We start from the raw sequence: 15,590 nt of genomic DNA on the forward strand, positions 1-15,590 counted from the left end.
TAAGGCGTTCGACAAGGTTCCCCATGGGAGACTGGTTAGCAAGATTAGATCTCATGGAATACAGGGAGAACTAGCCATTAGGTTACAGAACTAGCTCAAAGGTAGAAGACAGAGGGTGGTTGTGGAGGGTTGCTTTTCAGACTGGAGGCCTGTGACCAGTGGTGTGCCATAAGGATCGGTGCTGGGTCCTCTACTTTTTGTCATTTACATAAATGATTTGGATGTGAGCATAAGAGGTAAAGTTAGTAAATTTGCAGATGACACCGAAATTGGAAGGTGAAGTGGACAGCAAAGAAGGTTACCTCAGATTACAACAGGATCTTGACCAGATGGGCCAATGGCTGAGAAGTGGCAGATGGAGTTTAATTCAGATAAATGCGAGGTGCTGCATTTTGGGAAAGCAAGTCTTGGCAAGACATATATATTTAATGGTAAGGTCCTAGGGAGTGTTGCTGAACAAAGAGACCTTGGAGTGCAGGTTGAAAGTGGAGTCACAGGTAGATAGGATAGTGAAGAGGCTTTTGGTATGTTTTCTTTTATTGGTCAGAGTATTGAGTACAGGAGTTGGGAGGTCATGTTGCGGCTGTACAGGACATAGGTTCGGCCACTGTTGGAATATTGCGTGCATTTCTGGTCTCCTTCCTGTCAGAAAGATGTTGTGAAACTTGAAAGGGTTCAGAAAAGATTTCCAAGGATGTTGCCAGGGTTGGAGGATCTGAGCTACAGGGAGAGGCTGAACAGGCTGGGGCTGTTTTCCCTGGAGTGTCGGAGGCTGAGGGGTGACCTTATAGAGGTTTACAAAATCATGAGTGGCATGGGTAGGGTAAATAGACAAAGTCTTTTCCCTGGGGTGGGGGAGTCCAGAACTAGAGGGCATAGGTTTAGGGTGAGAGGGGAAAGATATAAGAGAGACCTAAGGAGCAACTTTTTCACGCAGAGGGTGGTACGTGTATGGAATGAGCTGCCAGAGGAAATGGTGGAGGCTGGTACAATTGCAACATTAAAAGGCATTTGGATGGGTTAATGAATAGGAAGGGGTTGGAGGGATATGGGCCGGATGCTGACAGGTGAGACTAGATTGGGTTGGGATATCTGGTTGGCAAAGACCGGCTGGACCGAAGGGTCTGTTTCTGTGCTGTACATCTCTATGACTCTAAGTCAGTCTGTCATTCAGTTGACTCATGGCTACAATAGTCTTCAGCTCCAATTCCCTGCCTTTTCCCCATAACCTTAGATTCTCCTCCTGATTTTAAAGGTTTCTCATCCTTGGGTATAATTAACAACCCATCTTCGACAGTCATAGAGTCATAGAATTTCACAGATTCACTCTATCTGAGAGGAGAAATACCTTGTCATTTCTGTTCTAACTGGATGACCCTTCAGTCTGTGATTATGCCCACTGGACCTATACTCTCCCAGACAGCAACCCCTTATACTCAGTTCCCATAAAAATATTGTATGTCTTAATAAAATTGCCTTTCAGTTATCTAAACTCCAATGAGTATAGGCCAAACATTCTCAACATCTTAAGAAAATCCCTCATTGTGAGCCTTCTCTGGACTATCCAAGGTAACCAGATAGAGTCATAGAGATGTACAGCATGGAAACAGACACTTCGGTCCAACCCGTCCATGCCGACCAGATATCCCAACCCAATCTAGTCCCACCTGCCAGCACCCGGTCCATATCCCTCCAAACCATTCCTATTCGTATATCCATCTAAATGCCTCTTAAATGTTGCAATTGTACCAGCCTCCACCACTTCCTCTGGCAGCTCATTCCATACACGTACCACCCTCTGCGTGAAAATGTTGCCCCTTAGGTTCCTTTTATATCTTTCCCCTTTCACCCTAAACCTATGCCCTCTAGTTCTGGACTCCCCGACCCCAGGGAAAAGACTTTGTCTATTTATCCTATTCATGCCCCTCATAATTTTGTAAACCTCTATAAGGTCACCCCTCAGCCTCCAATGCTCCCAACAGTGGCCTAACCAATGTCCTGTACAGCCGCAACATGACCTCCCAACTCCTGTACTCAATACTCTGACCAATAAAGAAAAGCATACCAAACGCCTTCTTCACTATCCTATCTACCTGCGACTCCACTTTCAAGGAGCTATGAACCTGCACTCCAAGGTCTCTTTGGAGAAAGTGAGGACTGCAGATGCTGGAGATCAGAGCTTAAAAATGTGTTGCTGGAAAAGTGCAGCAGGTCAGGCAGCGTCAAAGGAGCAAGAGAATCGACGTTTGGGCATAAGCCCTTCTTCAGGAATGAGGAGGGTGTGCCAAGCAGGCTAAGATAAAGGTAGGGAGGAGGGACTTGGAGGACGGGCGTTGGGAATACGATAGGTGGAAGGAGGTTAAGGTGAGGGTGATAGGCCAGAGAGGGGGTGGGGGCGGAGAGGTCAGGAAGAAGATTGCAGGTCAAGAGGGCGGCGCTGAGTCTGAGGGTTGGGACTGAGAAAAGGTGGGGAGGAAGGGAAATGCAGATTTCTCCAGCTTTCTTATTTCCCCTTGCCCCACCTAGTAGGTACATCCACATACTGAATCAGAAAATTGTATTGTACACACTTAACAAATTCCTCTCCATCTAAACCTTTAACACTATGGTAGTCCCAGTCAATGTTTGGAAAGTTAAAATCCCCTACCATAACTACCCTATTATTCTTACAGATAGCTGAGATCTCCTTACAAGTTTGTTTCTCAATTTCCCTCTGACTATTGGGGGGGGTGGGGTCTTTAATACAATCCCAATAAGGTGATATCCCTTTCTTATTTCTCAGTTCCACCCAAATAACTTCCCCGGATGTATTTCTGGGAATATCCTCCCTCAGCAGAGCCGTAATGCTGTCTCTTATCAAAAATGCCACTCCCCCTCCTCTCTCGCCTCCCTTTCTATCCTTACTGTAGCATTTATATCCTGGAACATTAAGCTGCTAGTCCTGCCCATCCCTGAGCCATGTTTCCATAATTGCTATGATATCCCAGTCCCATGTTTCTAACCATGCCCTGAGTTCATCTGCCTTCCCTGTTCGGCCCCTTGCATTGAAATAAATGTAGTTTAATTTATTGGTTATTCAATGTGGCCTAACTATTGTCTTGTATAGTTTTAATACGAATCGCCTATTTTTATACTCCTCTGAAATAAAGGCCAGCATTCCAGTTGCCTTCCCTCTTACATGCTGAATCTGCACAAAGACTGATATAAAGAGAAATATATTCACCCAGAGAGTGGTGAGTCTGTGTAACACTCTGTCACAAAACAGTTGAGACCAAAACAATGAATGTTTTCAGGAAGGAGTTAGATATAGTTGGAGTTAAAAGGATTTCAAGGGCGTGGTGTGAAAGCATGAGCAGGATACTTAGTTAAATGATCAACCATGATATTAATACAGCCATGACCCTCTTGCTTCTAGTTTCTATGTTTTTAAATCACATAGAGGTAGCGTGTGTTGACACTCGTAAATCCCCTCCACTGCAGCCTTCAGTCTTTCTGCATTTTAATGATATTCAGCTTCTCTATTCTTCCTGCCAAAGTGCATAACTTCAAATTTCACCATATTGTATTTCATGTGTGAAGTTTTTGTCTACTCATGCAATCTTTTTGTCTGTTGTCTTGTAGTCTTGACACTCCTGGTGCCTCAAATAGATGAGGCCATTTCTGATCACACTTCCTTGCATCACTCACCTTCCAGCTCCCAAACCTATTTCCTTTTGTTAAGCCTGGTAAAAGCTCTGTGCTAATTCATTTATGACTGCAAGTTCAAAATTCAAACATCTAACCTTTTTATCGTCCACTCCTCGTGGCATTTCTGCAAGTACCGATCTGCACAACCCCACCATTCACATGCACTTTAGATGCCTTATTTTCACTAAAGCCACTACTCTCTTTTGCCCTAGTTTCACCCCTTCGTCCAACCTTTATCTCTAGTCCTTTAAGTTTACGCAATGCATAATTGAATGAATGTGATGAACAACCTGCTAGCCATTTATTGCAAAATGTGACTTCGCCAAGTAATGCACTAGCAGGTCCTGCTCTTCTCTACCTAAACAGTTTATGATTCCAGGATCATCCTCCAATTCAAAAATAACTTGTAGCTTTGATTCTCCACTGCAGTCTTAAGCCCACTGCTGCTATCTTTCTCTTTTTGCCTCCAAAAGATGGAATTGTTTTTGTCACTCGGATTGAAATGATCTGTTTGGCTGTTACTGCTCTGTTCCTCCCTTCTCCTAGCCACCAGAATGAACTTCCTTTAAGACTGTGCACCGACCCTCGTCATGAACCCTTGCTGCTCTCTAACCTCTCCATTTTCTCCCTTAATGCCCTCTTTGAGCTCCTGAAATTCATTTTCCCCTCCCTCAACCTAGTTTATGTTAAACTGATGACCTAACTTCCTTCCTTTGTTCCTACATTTTGATTGCTATTAATGTTTATTTCTCCTCAGGAACTGTCCTCCTCTTCAAATCTAGTTTTATCAACCCTCTGCTGAAAAACATCAATTCCTGACTCCTTCAACTTCGGGAGCTGTTACCCTGTGACCAAACACACTTCCCTTTCTAAAGACCTTGATTGTGCTGCGATTTCCCAAAGTCGATTATACTTAAATTTCATGTTTGAATCCCTCCTATTAGTTTTCTGCCCCTGCCACAGTATCAAAATTGCTCTTAGCGAAGTTACAGGTGACTCCGACAGTGGTAAACTATCACTCCTCATCCTGTTGATTTGACTGCAGCCTTTGACATGACCAGCCACTCTATCTTCTTCCAACACATCTCTGCCATCCAGTCCACTAGTATCTAACAAGTCATTAGTCAGAGAATCACCTGCAATGGCTCCCTTCTCATTCCTGCACCACTATCTGTGGTGTCTTTGCAGGCTGTAGCTTGGCACACTCCTGTTTCTCTCTACAATACCATCTGAAAATGTAATCTTAGTTTCTATATTTATGCTGATGGCACCTAGCTCTAATTCACCAATATCTAGGATTTGTTGAGCAGAATTTCCTGTCAATATTAGGAAGTTATGGCATTCTCTTTTGATTCTCAACACAAATTCCATTCCCTTAATCATCCCTCTACCTAGCTGATATTTAACCAAGATGTTCATTATGTTGGCATCTTTTTGACCTTAATGAGCATTCAACTACATCAATGCCTACCAAATTTACCTACTTCCACTTCCATAACAGCACTAACTTTGTCTCTGCCTCAATTCATCTGTTACTGAAAACTTCAAGCATGTTTTGGTTATTCCTATTCCTGACTATTCTAACATGCTCCTGACTGGTTTCCTATCTTCCACACTCAATAAACTTGAAGTAATGCAAAGCTCTGCTGCCTAGTCCTATCTTGCAACAAATTCCATTCACCTATCATCTTTTTGCTCATTGACATCATTCCTCTATAGCTTCTCCCTTGACTGTCTCCCTGTAACCTCCAAACTCCAAGTCTCATACAAATGCAATATTTTAATTCTTACACTTTTGACTGACATGCCTGCAGCTGCTGAGCCCTTAGATTAGGTATTTCCCATTAATCATCTCTAATTCTCTACATGTATTTTCTCTTTTCAAGTGTTCCTTTAAAATTTACCTCCTTTAACCAAGCTCTACTGAAATGTTTCCTTTATGTAGCTAGTTGTCAATTGTTTTGTAACTCCTGTGAATTGCCTTGTGATTTTGTATCAATATGAAACCCTACCCCAATAATCACGACTGATATTAGACAGAATTGTTGCCATGGCAAACAATCTTTGTGCTATTGTTGTTTGCTGTCAGTGATCATTTACTTTAATTGGGATTGCAAGCAGATATGATCAGCATATGTCCAAGAAGAGGCTTCAGTGTAGAGAGAAATACATTGATTGCCTTGTCCCTTCTAGACATACACAGGAACTTGAGCTTAAGATCTATATTAGCTCACTGAGGATGTGTGAACTCATGTGCCTTGCCAAATCACAATAGGTACCAATCCAGATATTTACCTAGAATCTCTAACTGAAAGAAATCTCTTGCTGTTTAAATATCCTCCAATTAGAAATAGATCGTCCAATTCAAAATTCTTGGCTGCTTCGTTATCTTTAATTTTTTGTTTACTTCATTCATGGAATTGAATGTCACTAGCATGGCCAGAATTTGATGCCCATCTCTAATTTCTCTTGATCTTGTGAAGCCACTACTGAGGGCAGTTCGGAGTCAAGCACATTGTTCTGTGGGTATGGAGTTCCGAATAAGTCAGAGCAGGTAAGAAATTGAAATTTCTGGATGGCCAATTACCCAGTGCCAGGAACCGTCTAGAAAAACACAACTGTGTTTGAGTCTGAGACTTTGGAGGGTTCAATCTCACTTAACTGAGTATTTAATAAGGAAAGGTTAGGGAGATTAAAAACCAGTCCTAACTCCTGACTAACCATAAAATTCACTTGACCCTATCTTGTCTTCGTGTATACCTGACACTCCATTGACCCTCCACCTCATACTCTCACCAACCCTACCCCAGATTCTCATGAACTTCCCCAACCAAACCTACTTTAGCTCCACAACAGCCTCTAACCTATTCTAAGCACCATTGCCTGCCTATTTGCCTGCTGTCCACTTCTCCTTGTGCATCTAGCACTCTGGTCCCCTATATCTATTGGGCCCTGGGTCCTTTTACTGCCTCATCTCTTGAGAGATGTAAGTATAAGTCAAAGTGACTTTGGACCTTTTAAATGTGGAATATGATGGTTATTGCTGAAAAAGAGCATGTAGTTTCAGATTCAATGAGTGAATTCCTGAACGGAACTGGACTGATTTGGCTGGGATGACTCTGGCTCAGTGCTTCACTTAGGAAACTCCTCCGAAGGTCAGTGGACAATTTTTTTTTTCTGATCTGGATTGAAAATAAGGATTCTGACCCAGATCTGAAGATTCATGCCATTGTCCTTTTTTTTTGGGACAACTGCCTCCCTCAACCCCATTCACACTAGTATCTTTGAGCGGTTTCCACATTATTAACTGAATGAATGGATCTGTATCGCTGTTGTAAATAAACCTCAGAGCTCTCCTTTTAATTCAGGCGCTCTGGAATCAGATTAATAAAACATTACTTCCTTTAAGTCACCTTTTGTATTTGAAGATTATTTTCTTTGTTAGCAAGACTCTAATCTAGTTTACTTTGCTGACTATTTTACCAAATTCTCAATGACTAATCCTGTGCTGAAGATTTTTTCATTTGTTTTGATATCAAATGGCAATAAATTTCCATCTGAAATGGTTTGATTTATTTTGATTTGTCTGTCATGATAAATCATTTTCTATACCATTTCAATTTTATGTCTTTTCATAGTACTCATCACAATTCTTGCAGCATGGGGTTCATTGTCCAGAATTTCTAAACTTTTGCTCTTTGTACAAAAGCAGCAAAGAAGCAGCTCGTGAAGAAATGCTAATAAAACCAGGCTAATTACAGTAAGAACAAAAAGCAGCAAAATAAGAAAGAAAGCAATCTTCCAGCTATCATGAAACAGCTGCATCTGCTGAACTTGAAATTCAGTGTCTTGATTTATAGATGTGGCATCATTGATCACGAACCAAGTTTGACTAAAGTTATTAGCTGCCATTTTTAGAAATGGATGTTCCAGAGATGGTCTTCAAATCAGAAATATGCACCTGGAAAAAAAAGATAGAAATGTACTGGGTATTAATTATTTTGGTGCTGTAGCTTTGCATATATCTCATTCCTCCATCACTATGAGCAACCCTAGTTCATAAAGTAATGTAAATGAACATGAAAGGCATATACCTAAAAATGAAATGCTGCCCCAGTAAATAGCTATATGTTTGGTAAATGGAAGGAGTGGTATGGTTTTGACATTCAAACAATTCTGCTATCAATTTAAAGTCCTGCTGCAATCATGGATAAAGCTGGACATTAAACACTGAAGGGGAGGTTGTAGATTCATGGAAGTTCCCATTTTCAAGGATAGTGAGGCCTAACCTGAGTGCAAAAGACTATAGTGAAACATTCCTAACAGTATTCATTTAGCCAAATGAGCTGCATGAATGATCTCTCTTGACCTCTTCCTGAATCCTCTCCAGCACAGATGGCCATTTTAATTTAATTGAATTTGTTGTCAAGAAATGGTTGCATATCCTCGACGCAGCAAAGGCTACATATTCCAATGACAATCCAACGTAATAGCTGCCCTCCTGAACTAGCCATGCCTTTAATCAGACGACTACTGTGCAGCTACAACACCGCCATCTAATTGATGTGTGAAATGTCTTGATAATTTAGAAGGGTCAACTCCAAACCAACCCGTTAGCTGTCCTGTCAACCTAATCCCAATTATATGCGAAGTGATAGAAGGAATTGGCTCAGTATAACCTGCCAATCATTACTCAGTCCATTCCCAGACTACTCCCAGTAGAATCTTGGTCAAATTATAGGCTAAATGGCTGGTTCCCAAATTAGGGCAAGAATATCTATCCTTCACATGAAGGAAGTGTTAGTTCAGTTGTTGGAACTAAGGAGTTTGGAGAGAATGAAGTGGAAAGACTGGATGAACGTAGATGATGTATGAGTAAAACCTGACCTGAGACAGGTGGAGCAGAGTACACCTTGTCAGTAGCTACAAAGAGCACAGGTAGTTGCATAAGCACAAGCAGATGAAAAATCTGAACAATGACCACAAGGCATGAAATAATTTGTTTTTGAAACAAAAGCTGAATGGAGAATAAGACACATACAGAGAAAGCACATACTTAGATTAGTGTTTCAGGATAGGTACTGTGACTGGAAAATGTGACAAGTGGTGTACCATATGAATGAATGTTCACATCATTATTACAATTAAAATAGTTTTTTCTTCCAAAAGAATTTAAAGCTCCCACCTAACTCAACATTGGACAGCATCATTAATGACATCAGAATTTCTTCCTCTATTTAAAATATTTAACCCTTTGTGAACATTTCTTCAAAGTTTACACAATAATGTATCTGAAAATATTGATGTTTGATAAAGAGCACATAAAGATGATAAAGAACATTTTGAGAGAGGAAAATTTACATTTGTTTTGTAGTGACAATATGTATATACAGAAGACCTAATTGCCATCCTATCTTGGGTGACTGCATAATTTACACCTACAAGCAAAAATTGGGGCTCTGCTCTTCATCATTGTAACCTTATTCTCAGAGCCCTTCGATAAAATGTTAGTAAAATGCTGTCCTTCACAGCAAGAATTCCACATATGTTTGATAGAGAATTCCTTTCCACTGCTGTGTCAAGTGGAACAGGTAGTAATTCTAGTGCAAAGGAAGTCCTTGCTTAAGTGACAGCAGCACATAATAACAGAATATCATATTTAGGACACTGAGGCGATAGGTATGCCCAGCGCCAGAGAGTCAGAAATCTGTTGCCTCGTGGACCTGCTTTCAACATGAGAGTTCATACGTTTAGGTGAGTTTAATTTTATATTTGGATGTCTGCTATAGGAGAAAGATCAGTTTTATGAAAATACTTGGGAGAAGGAAAATGTTTATTTTCAATTTCTTCAAGCACATCTAGATATTTTCAAACCAACCTTTCACACACCTCTGGAGGAGAGAGAACTTGAACCTAAGCCTCATAGTTTAAATGTTACCATTGCATTGGAAGAGCTGTTTATGAGCACTTTATTTGTTTTAAAAATACTGGAAATGTTATTTATACTGGCAGTGAAGGATCATTCAGTTGGATAAGAATTCTTCCCATTTATAGTTGAAGGCAAACAAAGTGCAATGGTGAATGAGTTCATTGACTGATACTTTATAGAATATGTCCAACCAGACTTGTTCATTCTGACACCCTCATTAAAGTCTGATTAAGTTGATGATGCAAATTACAAAACTAAGTGTAGTAGAAATCACCACAAACCAGATGAAAGCCATGCGCAGTATATCTTGACTTACCTTTTTATGTTTTGGTATGATACTGATTGGCTTGCTGTGTTTCGATAGATTTCCAACACTTACCATTTTTCCTTTTTGCAATTTAAAGTTGAAAGTTTGTTGATGCTGGTAACAATACCATGCTAGATGATAATATAAATAATTGTCCTCTTCCAGGTCTGAATTATAAGCTGAGGATGAGCTCCCCATAAGTGAGCTCTGGCATAAATATCAGGTACAAGCCTGCCTACAGTTAAATAGTTCACCCCACAATAATATTCCAGTCAATTGACCTTTAATTACTGTATGGTATAATTTCCACTGGTGTCCATGAAGAAATTCCCTGTCTTATTGCTACTAACCATTCCGTATTTGGCACCTTTGCACGATCAGCAGAGCCTTCAGGAATGGTGGCCACTGTTAATACTGCAGAAGGCCTGGGTGGAATAAGCAAAATAGGAGTATAAGACAATATTTGGACAATCAGTAGGGTGAATGGGGAAGATGTTGGAAAATTAAAAGTCATCTGAGTGATGATAGACGTCTTGAAAAGAGCCCTCTTCCTCCCCCATTCAATACGTCACTTCACTGAGCAGCACGGGTGGCACAGTGGTTAGCACTGCTGCCTCACAGCGCCAGAGACCCGGGTTCAATTCCTGCCTCAGGCGACTGACTGTGTGGAGTTTGCACGTTCTCCCAGTGTCTGCGTGGGTTTCCTCTGGGTGCTCTGGTTTCCTCCCACAGTCACAAAGATGTGCAGGTCAGGTGAATTGGCCATGCTACATTGCCCGTAGTGTTAGGTAATGGGTAAATGTAGGGCAGGGGTAGGCTTCAGCGGGTCGGTGTGGACTTGTTGGGCTGACGGGCCTGTTTCCACACTGTAATGTAATCTAAAAATCTAATCTAATCAGTCTGTAGAACCAGATGTGCTGCACGTTGGGAGCAAGTCTCTCCTGCCTGATAATTCTGAGTGAGGCCCTTAATCAGAAGGGGAATCGAGGGTTATTGGGGGAAAATTCAGGAATATGAACATGATATGTTAGATCAACCACGGTCCTGTTGAATGGTGAAACAGGCTCAAGGGGCTGAATGACCTACTCGTTCTGAATTCTTACGATCATAAGACTGCATGGTGCTCTATCCACCTACTTCCCTATTTCTGTGTAGTGAATAATACTCATCCCTGAGTTAATGCTTGTTTCCAACACTGTGTCTATTTAGAGCTAAAGCTTACTTTGCTTCAAGGCAAAAAAAACTATAATGATTTCTTTAACATGAAAAAGGATAGTCCAGATCTAAAAGTTGAAGTCCTAAATTGGAGGAAGGCTAATTTTGACGGTATTAGGCAAGAAGCTTCAAAAGCTATTGGGGGTAGATGTTCGCAGGTAAAGGGACGGCTGGAAAATGGGAAGCCTTCAACAATGAGATAACTAGGGTCCAGAGAAGTATATTTCTGTTAGGGTGAAAGGGAAGGCTGGTAGGTATAGAGAATACTGGATGACTAAAGAAATTGAGGGATTGGTGAAGAAAAAAAAAAGAAAGCATATAGACAGGAGAGATCGAGTGAATCCTTAGTGTATAAAGGCAGTAGGAGTGTACTGGAGAGGAAAGTCAAGAGGGCAAATAGGGGCACTTGAGATAGCTTTGGCAAATAGGGTTAAGGGGAATCCAAAAGATCTTTATAAATACATTAAGGACAAAAGGGTAACTAGGGAGAGAATAGGGCCCCTCAAAGATCAGGAAGGCAGTCTACGTGTGGAGCTGAGGGGGAAGATACTAAAAGAGTATATTGTATCAGTATTTACTATGGAGAAGGACATGGAAGATTCAGAATGTAGGGAAATAGATGATGAAATCTTGAAAAATGTCCATATTACAGAAAAGGAGGTGCTGGATGTCTTGAAATGCATAAAAGTGGATAAATCACCAGGACTTGTTCAGCTGTACCCTAGAACTCTGTGGGAAGCTAAGGAAGTGATTGCTGGGCCCCTTGCTGAGATATTTGTATCATCGATAGTCACAGGTGAGGTGCGGAAGACTGGAAGTTGGCTAATGTGGTGCCACTATTAAGGAAAGGTGGTAAGGAAAAGCCAGGGAACTATAGACTAGTGAGCCTCACATTGGTGGTAGGCAAGTTGTTGCAGGGAATTCTGAAGGACACTATTTATATGTATTTGGAAAGGCAAGGACTGATTAGGGGTAGTCAACATGGCTTTGTGCGTGGGAAATCACATCTCATGAACTTCATTGAGTTTTTTTGAAGAAGCAACAAAGAGGATTGGTGCAGGCAGAGCAGTTGTCGTGATCCATATGGACTTCAGTAAGGCATTCAACAAGGTTCCTCATGGGGGACTGGTTAGCAGGGTCAGATCATCGGGAATACAGCGAGAGCTAGCCATTTAGATATCGAATTGGCTCAAAGGTAGAAGACAGAGAGTGGTGGTGGAGGGTTGCTTTTCAGACTGGAGGCTTGTGACCAGTGGTGTGCCACAAGGATCGGTGCTGGATCAACTACTTTTCATCATTTATATAAATGATTTGGATATCAAAATAGGAGGTGTAGTTAGTAAGTTTGCAGATGACACCAAAATTGGAAGTGTAGTGGACAGCGAAGAAGGTTATCTCAGATTACAATGGGATCTTGATCAGATGGGCCAGTGGGCTGAGAAGTGGTATATGGAGTTTAATTCAGATAAATGCGAGGTGCTGCATTTTGGAAACGCAAATCAGAGCAGGTTTTGCACTTAATGGTAGGTTCCTGGGGAATGTTGCTGAACAAAGAGACCTTGGAGTGCAGATTCATAGTTCCTTGAAAGTTCCTATCAGAAGGATGTTGTGAAACTTGAAAGGGTTCAGAAAAGATTTACAAGGATGTTGCCAGGTTTGGAATATTTGAGCTATAGGGAGAGGCTAAATAGTCTGGGGCTGTTTTCTCTGGAGTGTTGGAGGCTGAGGGGTGACCTTATAGAGGTTTATAAAAGCATGAGGGGCATGGATGGGGCAAATAGACAAGATCTTTTCCCTGGGGTGGGGGAGTCTAGAATTAGAGGGCATAGGTTTAGGGTGAGAGAGGAAAGATATAAAAGGGACCTAAGGGGCAACTTTTTCACACAGAGGGTGGTACGTGTATGGAGTGAGCTGCCAGAGGAAATGATGGAAGCTGGTGCAATTACAGTATTTAAAAGGTGTCTGGACGGGTATATGAATAGGAAGGATTTAGAGGAATATGGGCCAAGTGCTGGCAAATGGAACTAGATTAATTAAGGATATTTGGTCACCATGGACGAGTTGGGCCGAAGGATTTGTTTCCGTGTTGTATATCTGTATGACTCTATGACTGAGTGTTTCTTGAAATTTATCAAATTTCAGCAAACTGTCATCAAACACTTAGAACTGGATGCATTTTTTGATTTTTTTTTGTTTGTAAAGCTTTAAGATTTAAGAGAAATAGGTCGTCCTGAGTGTGCTGTGCCATTCAGTAAGATCATGCCTGCTCATCTATTTCTGCTAAACCTTCACATTGTTTCCATATCCCTTGAATCCCTTAGTGTCTTATAATATAATGTCTTGAGCATTCTAAATTTAATATTGAAACAGTATTAGGAATGTATGTGCACGGTATTTAAGACATTTAACCCATATTTTAAATAGGCGAACACTGCTATTAAAATAACATAAGACCCTTTCATGTGTTAATTTTTGCAGTATAATTTTGTATTGAATCATCTTGCAGCTGCAAATCCCAATCTGGTGCCTTTGTTCATGTGAACTGTTCCATTTCAGCAATTCTGCAGATTATACTGCAGAACCCGAAGCAGCAGTATTTCACATACTGTCATTTTTAAAGGTCAAAACCAGCCGTTTTGTTATATATTGTTGCTTTCAATAGAAAGTTTAAAATGAGCAGTATTCACTTTTTTTGTTCATTTTATTTGTGATGCTGTTAATCACAGATACTAAAAATGAATTATTCACTTCCTCGATATGTAAGTCAACGGAAAGGAGCTACAGGCCTGTTGTTAATAAAAACCAAGGCAGGGTTCGGATGATTTCACAAGGTTTCATGCTGACACAAGAGCTTCAAACAGATGAATCCTTTACACACCTTTCTCTTGCTCAAATGTAAAAATACTTTTTAACTATCAGCTTCTCAACAAATTAGGAATTAGGAAAAAGAACACATACCTTTTCTGGCAAGAGGAGCTGTAGGGTGTTCTTGTAATAGGAAATATTGTAATGTGCTCTGTAATTCTCATAGCCTGGTGTTGATGACTCGGAAGGTGGATCCTGTCTCTTATTGGCCAGGAATGGTGTTTCTTTAATTTATATAGACTTTTGCAATATGTTTTTAAAAATGTATATTCTTCAGGTTAGAAAGCTTCATTTTTCTTCTACCAGTCTCTGCTACGTTTGTTCTGTATGTTCCTTCATCTCATCTGCTTCACTTGTATGCCTATTCCTTGTTTTTCTGTTTGATGTGTTGCATCTGTTATAATTCTCGGATACATACTTTCGTACTCTTGCTCTAGAAGAGGCTTTTTAGTCACTTATCTATGCTCGCCCACCTGTGTGATCATGCATGAGCTGTGACCTATCCAACATTTAAAGTGAAAAATTGATCTAACATTAATTGCTTTTGATAGGAAGAGTAGTCCAAAATTCTACCATTTACTGTCGGTAAAAATCTTTGCCAATTTCATTCTTAAATGGTCTGATTAGATTCCCTACAGGGTGGAAACAGGCCCTTCGGCCCAGCAAGTCCACACCGACCCTCCGAAGAGCAACCCACCCAGACCCATTTCCCTCTGACTAATGCACTGAACACTATGGGCAATTTAGCATGGCCAATTCATCTGACCTGTACATTTTTGGACTGTGGGAGGAAACCGGAGCGCCCGAGGAAACCCACGCAGACACTGGGAGAATGTGCAAACTCCACACAGACAGTCACCTGAGGCTGGAATCGAACCTGGGACCCTGGTGCTGAGGCAGCAGTGCTAACCACTGGGCTCCCGTGCCACCCATTGGTTCTAAGTTTTAGACTATACTCACTCATTTTTAAATTATGACCAATCAGCGGAAATACCATCTGTCATTTCATGGTATTATTCCCATAAAGGAAAACTCTGATTGAATCATCCCATAGTTTTCTTAATTCAAGAGACTACAATCATAGTTTTTTTTAATTTACTTGTGGGATGTTGGGTAACGCTGACGGGACCAGCAGTTATTACTTATCCCTAATTGGCCGAGAAGGTGATGGTGAGCTGCTGGCTCAGAACATTACAGTACATGTGCTATAGGTAGACTCAATATCGTTTGAGATGGAATTCTCGGATTTGATCCATGAGGAAAATATTAGAGTCTGTGGCAAAAGATGCCATTACAGAGCATTTAGAAACACATAATGTGATCCAGCAGAGTAAGCATGGCTTCACAAAGGGGAAATCATGCCTGACAGATTTGTAACAGTTCTTTGACAAGGTTACAAGCAATATAGATATCGAGAAGCCAGTAGATGTAACATATTTGGATTTCCAAAAGGTATGCAATAAGATTCTGCAAAAAGACTACTTAACAAGATAAGAACCCATTATGTTTGGGTAATATATTGCCCAGTTTAGAGGATTGAATAACTAAAGCAGACAAAATCAGGGTCAAGAAGTTGGGGTGGGTATA

The 15,590-nt window shown here is 40.9% G+C and overlaps 2 protein-coding genes across 6 annotated transcripts in view; one reads left to right on the top strand and one right to left on the bottom strand.

The window, feature by feature from the left end:
• gtf2e2 (general transcription factor IIE, polypeptide 2, beta) overlaps window positions 1–15,590 on the top strand; it is a 57,402-nt gene that overhangs the window by 25,030 nt on the left and 16,782 nt on the right. The window lies entirely within an intron of this gene.
• smim18 (small integral membrane protein 18) lies at window positions 7,238–14,388 on the bottom strand. 3 transcript variants are annotated; one of them, XM_072584232.1, is made up of 3 exons: window positions 14,097–14,388; window positions 10,274–10,348; window positions 7,238–7,648 (listed from the first exon to the last, which is right to left on the bottom strand). In XM_072584232.1, the coding sequence occupies exon 3, from the start codon at window positions 7,597–7,599 to the stop codon at window positions 7,294–7,296; it is 306 nt and encodes a 101-aa protein (XP_072440333.1). In that variant the 5' UTR covers window positions 7,600–7,648; window positions 10,274–10,348; window positions 14,097–14,388; the 3' UTR covers window positions 7,238–7,293. The 3 variants fall into 3 exon arrangements, with proteins under 3 accessions (XP_072440333.1, XP_072440332.1, XP_072440334.1); XM_072584231.1 differs by lacking the exon at window positions 10,274–10,348 and having other exon boundaries at window positions 14,097–14,386; XM_072584233.1 differs by lacking the exons at window positions 10,274–10,348; window positions 14,097–14,388 and adding an exon at window positions 9,933–10,164.

Source organism: Chiloscyllium punctatum, chromosome 14 (genome assembly GCF_047496795.1).
Source record: "Chiloscyllium punctatum isolate Juve2018m chromosome 14, sChiPun1.3, whole genome shotgun sequence".
Taxonomy (NCBI): Eukaryota; Metazoa; Chordata; class Chondrichthyes; order Orectolobiformes; family Hemiscylliidae; genus Chiloscyllium; species Chiloscyllium punctatum.